Source organism: Penaeus japonicus, unplaced genomic scaffold (assembly GCF_977035675.1).
Source record: "Penaeus japonicus unplaced genomic scaffold, GWHDUDI00000001_assembly GWHDUDI00000019, whole genome shotgun sequence".
In the NCBI taxonomy this organism is placed as follows: domain Eukaryota; kingdom Metazoa; phylum Arthropoda; class Malacostraca; order Decapoda; family Penaeidae; genus Penaeus; species Penaeus japonicus.
This window is the reverse complement of record NW_028234421.1, coordinates 6,025,773-6,032,622: the sequence shown is the minus strand read 5'-3', so window position 1 is coordinate 6,032,622 and position 6,850 is coordinate 6,025,773. Positions and strand designations below refer to the sequence as shown.

General features: G+C 50.5%; 2 protein-coding genes across 2 annotated transcripts in view; both read right to left on the bottom strand.

The window, feature by feature from the left end:
* Positions 1-2,428: 2,428 nt before the first annotated feature.
* Positions 2,429-6,057, bottom strand: LOC122250043 (tolloid-like protein 2; the record flags this gene model as incomplete). The annotated part of the gene is given in 3 exon segments (XM_086547096.1): positions 2,429-2,639; positions 4,279-5,494; positions 5,936-6,057. Coding segments are annotated over 3 exon segments (1,549 nt in total), but the record flags the coding sequence as incomplete, so codon positions are not given.
* Positions 6,058-6,168: 111 nt separating this feature from the next.
* Positions 6,169-6,850, bottom strand: part of LOC147469747 (uncharacterized) — an 8,618-nt gene continuing 7,936 nt past the window's right edge. Inside the window, exon 2 of the mRNA XM_086547095.1 lies at positions 6,169-6,558. Within this exon, the coding sequence (XP_086403221.1) occupies positions 6,169-6,558 (390 nt within the window). The remainder of the gene's footprint in view (positions 6,559-6,850) is intronic.

Here is a 6,850-nt window from a genome sequence, read left to right as displayed (position 1 = left end):
CTACCATTACAAACCTTATAACAACCACAACAAACTACCATCACAGCAAGACATAACCACAACGAATCACAAGACCTATAACAACTCCAAACCACCACAAGACCTATAACAACCACAACAAAGCCCCCTCCGGACCGAAACCTACCACCACAAGACCTATAACAACCACAACAAACCACCACCACAAGACCTATAACAACCACAACAAACCACCACCACAAGACCTATAACAACCACAACAAACCACCACCACAAGACCTATAACAACCACAACAACTCCCCCTCCGGACCGAAACCTATAACTCCAAACCACAACAAACCCCCCTCCAGACCTATAACAACAACTCCAAACCACCACCACAAGACCTATAACCACAGCAACCCCCCCTCCGGACCGAAACCTCTAACAACAACAAACCACCACCACAAGACCTCTAACAACCACAACAAACCCCCCTCCGGACCATAACCTATAACCACAACAACCCCCCCTCCGGACCTATATCAACCACAACAACCCCCCCTCCGGACCTATATCAACCACAACTACCTCCCCTCCGGACCTATAACAACCACCACAACTCCCCCTCCGGACCGAAACCTACCATCGCAAGACCTCTAACAACCACAACAACCCCCCCTCCAGACCTCTAACAACCACCACAACCCCCCCTCCGGACCGAAACCTCTAACAACCACAACAACCCCCCTCCAGACCTCTAACAACCACCACAACCTCCCCTCCGGACCGAAACCTCTAACAACCACAACAACCCCCCTCCAGACCTCTAACAACCACAACAACCTCCCCTCCGGACCTCTAACAACCACAACAACCCCCCTTTTGGTCCGGACCGTAACCTCTAACAAACCAACAACCTCCCCTCCGGACCTCTAACAACCACAACAACCCCCCCTCCGGACCGAAACCTCTAACAACCACAACAACCCCCCCTCCAGACCTCTAACAACCACAACAACCCCCCCTCCGGACCTCTAACAACCACAACAACCCCCCCTCCGGACCGAAACCTCTAACAACCACAACAACCTCCCCTCCGGACCTCTAACAACCACAACAACCCCCCCTCCGGACCTATATCAACCACAACTACCTCCAAGTAATTTTTGAAATACTCCGGACCTATAACAACCACCACAACTCCCCTCCGGACCATAAAAGATTGTATTATAAAGCCTACACATCGCAAGACCTCTAACAACCACAACAACCCCCCCTCCGGACCGAAACCTCTAACAACCACAACAACCTCCCCTCCGGACCTCTAACAACCACAACAACCCCCCCTCCGGACCTATATCAACCACAACTACCTCCCCTCCGGACCTATAACAACCACCACAACTCCCCCTCCGGACCGAAACCTACCATCGCAAGACCTCTAACAACCACAACAACCCCCCCTCCGGACCGAAACCTCTAACAACCACAACAACCCCCCCTCCGGACCTATATCAACCACAACAACCCCCCCTCCGGACCTATATCAACCACAACTACCTCCCCTCCGGACCTATAACAACCACCACAACTCCCCCTCCGGACCGAAACCTACCATCGCAAGACCTCTAACAACCACAACAAACCCCACTCCAAACCTCTAACAACCACCACAACCCCCCTTCCGGACCGAAACCTCTAACAACCACAACAACCCCCCCTCCGGACCTCTAACCACAACAAACCCCACTCCAAACCTCTAACAACCACCACAACCCCCCTTCCGGACCGAAACCTCTAACAACCACAACAACCCTCCTCCAGACCTCTAACAACCACAACAACCCCCCTCCAGACCTCTAACAACCACAACAAACCCCCCTCCGAATCTATAACCACAACAAACCCCCCTCCGGACCAATAACAACCACAATAACCCCCCTCCGGACCTCTAACAACCACAACAAACCCCCCTCCGAATCTATAACCACAACAACCCCCCTCCGGACCTCTAACAACCACAACAAACCCCCCTCCGAATCTATAACCACAACAAACCCCCCTCCAGACCTCTAACAACCACAACAACCCCCCCTCCGGACCGAAACCTCTAACAACCACAACAACCCCCCCTCCGGACCGAAACCTCTAACAACCACAACAACCCCCCTCCAGACCTCTAACAACCACAACAACCCCCCCTCCGGACCGAAACCTACCATCGCAAGACCTCTAACAACCACAACAACCCCCCCTCCGGACCGAAACCTCTAACAACCACAACAACCCCCCTCCAGACCTCTAACAACCACCACAACCCCCCCTCCGGACCAACACCTACCATCGCAAGACCTCTAACAACCACAACAACCCCCCCTCCGAATCTAAACCTATAACAACTCCAAACCACCACCACAACAAGACCTCTAACAACCACAACAACCCCCCCTCCGGACCGAAACCTACCGTCCCCGAAGGTATAGGGCACAACCGGCTCTCCCGCGGGTCCGGCTGGCCAGTGGTAGCGGACGTCCGATATGGCCTTCTTGCCCGCGGTGCCGTTGGTGGCCATGTCCTTCATGACCATCTCCATCTGGGGTTCGGGGATCAGCATGTCCATCTGGTAGAGCTTGCCCATGTTCACCTCCTGGGGGTTGGTCACCTCGAGGCCTAGATGCTGTGGCGGGGGAAGTGTTGGGATGGGATGAGGTGGGGTTGGTGGGGGTGGGGGGCGAGAGTGGAGGGTGGGTGAGGGGTGGGGGGTTAGGTGGGGGGTTGGGTGGGGGGGTGGGGGGGGGGGTGGTGGGGGGGGGAGTGGGGGTGAGGGGTAGGGTGGGGGGTTGGGGGTGGGTGGGAGGTTGGGGGGTGGGGAGTTGGGGGCGAGAGTGGAGGGTGGGTGGGAGGTGGGGGGCGAGAGTGGAGGGTGGGTGGGGGGGTGGGGGGCGAGAGTGGAGGGTGGGTGGGGGGGTGGGGGGCGAGAGTGGAGGGTGGGTGGGGGTGGGGGGCGAGAGTGGAGGGTGGAGGGTGAGATGGACATGGTGGGGGGGAGGTAGTGATGGTGGTAGTGATGGTGGTGTTGATGGAGGGAGTTGGATGAAGAGATGTGGGAAGGAGCTCTCTGATGCTGGTATTAGAAGAAAATTGATATTTTTCTTTATCCCATATATACTAGTGGGCTTGATTTTTTTCTTTGGTAATTTGGTGCAAGAAAATGCAAGGCCTTGATACCTCCTGCTTGACAGACGGTTGCTTTGATGATACTGGAAACGATCATGGTTTTTGGTGTAAATGTAGATACATACTTATACTCATGCTTTACGCATCAAAAATGAACACAAATAACACAACACACACACACACGCGCACACATATATATTATATTTATACACACACACACATATATATTATATTTATAGTTTAAAGAAATTATGAATAGATTAAGCAGAATAATAACATGCTTGATGTCAAGTTTTATTATACAAGAATATTTGAGCACAGGGTAAATATAATACATTGATTAAACATGTTAATATTCCTTTGTTTAATCCTTGTACAACGGACAAAAAACAAAATCTTTCTAGATTATACACTAAAAACGCGGGGTTCTATAGGGATTTTCACGATATAGTTTTATTGCATCATCATCTGTAAGCAAAAAGAAAGTGACTGATCAGAACTCGTGGAACGCAAGAATTGGTAAATCTTCTACTATCATGAGATTCTTTAAGTGGAATATATATATATATATATATATATATATATATATATATATATATATATATATATATATATATATTGAAATAAATATTATATATATATAAATATTATATATATATAAATAATTTATATATATATAAATATATTATATATAAATATTATATATAAATAAGTATATATAAATATTATATATAAATATTTTATATATATAAATATATTATATAAAATATTATATATAAATATTATATATAAATATTATATATAAATATTATATATAATATTAATTATATATATATATATATATATATATATATATATATATATATATATATATATATATATATTCATATAAAGTTCAAAAACTTAGAGAAAAAATAATAGATATCTCGAAGTACAACTCATGCAAAAGATATAAACAAAATCTAGCCCAGATGCTCCTCTTTTATCACACAAACTCATCACTGGCACACTGATCGCCTCATCCTATCATTCATCTTTCATCACCTTCACATGTCATCACCTTCACATGTCATCACCTTCACATGTCATCACCTTCACATGTCATCACCTTCACATGTCATCACCTTCGCATCACTAACCTCCATCATCTCTTGAGTCATGTGCCCCTCCTTGTCGTCCTCTTGGTCCTCCATCTTCGGCATCTCAGGAAAGGTTAAGGGCTCGGGAGGTCCGGGTTTTTCCTTCCCGGTGAAATGGGCGTCATAGTATTCCTCAACGTTTAAATATTCCCCAGCGTTTTGGACGTTATCCTCCTCCTCCTCTTCCTCTTCTCCCCTTTCTCCTCCCGTGAAGTCCACAGAATAGCCAGCTTCTAAAGGCTTGAGAAACGACAAGAACTGTGGCACCTTCTCGTTGCTGTAGGACTTGGTCTGCTCAAGGATGTCCTCCAAGGCATAGTATATCACGTCTTGCTCTTGGTTACCGCCAGTTGGATCTTCCTGCCGATTCGTCGGGATTTCAGACCCTAAAGAGGACGAGAACGACCCTCCGGCACTGTCGCTCACTCCAAGCTGGTCAAGATAATTACTAAGGGGGTCCTGAGGGTCAAAGTCCCCCTGAAAAACGAGACTATCCTCCAAGGAATCCTGCACATCAGTGTCCTCCCCCCATGGGTTGGAAAAGTCCTCTTTCCAGTTGTCATTTCCTCCCAAGTTCCAAGTGTCCTGAGGACCTTGTCGCAAAGTGTTATGGATGTCGCTTCCCAGTGGGTTTTTGGCGTCATCCTCCCTCTGGATTAGAGTGTGAGCTTCCCAGGGTGTTGGCTTTTTGTACCTCAAGGAATTTTGAGAGTTATCCGAGGGGATTTCAGTGTCTCCCCATGGGTACTGTGTGTAGTCTCCCCATGGGTTCTGCGTGTCATCTCCCCATGGGATCTGCGTGTCATCTCCCCACGGATCCTGCGTGTCTTCTCCCCATGGGTTCTGCATGTCGACTCCCCATGGGTTCTGCGTGTCGTCTCCCCATGGGTTCTGCGTGTCGTCTCCCCATGGGTTCTGCGTGTCGTCTCCCCAAGGATGCTGCGTGTCGTCTCCCCATGGGTTCTGCGTGTCGTCTCCCCATGGGTTCTGCGTGTCGTCTCCCCATGGGTTCTGCGTGTCGTCTCCCCATGGGTTCTGCGTGTCGTCTCCCCATGGGTTCTGCGTGTCATCTCCCCATGGGTTCTGCGTGTCATCTCCCCATGGGTTCTGCGTGTCATCTCCCCATGGGTTCTGCGTGTCTTCTTCCTCCATATCTCCTCCCCATGGGGTGTCCGTCTGAGGTGTTTCTGCCGTGTCGTCTTCCCCAGGGTGGGTTCTGCGTGGTGTCTATCTCCTTTCCCCCAATGGGTTTCTCTGCGTGTCATCATCTCCCATGGGTTCTTTTCTGTCTGCGGTGGGTCCATCCCTCTCATCCCCTTCCTTCCCTACAAACCCCTCCCTCTCCACTCCCCAACATTGTTTTCCCGGTTCCTGCCGCTGCGTGTCATCTCTTTGTCTTTCGTCCTCTCCAGTCGTCTTCCTCCCCTCGTCATCCCCCGGTCTCTTCTTCCCCCCCTGTCTTCCTTCTTGTGTCGTCTGCGTGTCTCTCCTTCTCCCTTCCCGCCATGGGTTTCTGTTTCTGCGTGGTTCGGTTGGGGTCCGCCTCACGTTCTCTGTCTCCCCAAGGATGCTGATGGTGGTCCGTCTATTAAAATTTTGATTAAATATTAAATCCATGAGTTCATGCGTGTTTTTTGGGGGTCTCCACTCTCCTCACCCCCAGCGGAATGCTGTAGTTGTCTCGTCTCGTCCGGCTTCCCCATGGGTTGTGTGTGTCTCTCTGTCTCCCAAGGGTCCTGGTGTATCATCCTCCCTCCCCATCTTCTCCTCTGGGGTCATGGGCTCTGAGAGCCATCACTCTCCTCCTCCCCAATACGGGTTCCTGAGCTATCGTCTCACCTTTCTCGTCCTCTCGTCCTTTCTCTCCCGTCCTCTCTCGTGTCGGCCTCCTTAATCGTCTCGTCTGTTCCTCTCCCATGGGTATCCTCTGATATCGTCTTCCATCGTCTTCTCCTCCTCCCATGGGTCCTGAGTATCGTCTCCCCATGGGTTCTGAGAGCCATCTCCCCATGGGTCCTGAGTATCGTCTCCCCAATGAACCCAGGGGCTCTCGAAGTGATCTCCCCCCTGAAGGAAGACGCCGTCCCCTCCTTCCAAAGATTTATCAATCCCCGCCAGGAAGTCCTCCCCCCCTGCCCAACTCCCCCAAGGGGTCGGGGAGGCCCCTTCCTTTGGAGCGCTCGCCTCTTCGTCTGCCTCTTTGCGGGCATCCCACTCGGCTGGCTGAGAGGGATCCGTACCCACGACACCACTCACCACCTGGATGGGTCTTCGCTTCCCCTGGGGGAAAGGATGGGGAATTTTAACATTATTGATGTTATTGTGTAATTATATATAGGCGGGTGTAGATAGGGAGAGGGAGTGGTATGGGGAGAGGGAGAGGGTGTGGCAGGGAGAGAAGGAAATGGAGGAATGGTATGGGGAGGGGGAGGGGGAGTTAGGGGGAGACGGAAAGGGAGAGGGAGAGGGAGGGAGAGTGGGAGTGGGAGCGGTAGGGGGAGAGGGAGTGGGAAAGGGAGCAGTAGGAGAGGAAGGGAGAGGGGAAAGGGAGCGGTAGGGGGAGAGGGATTGG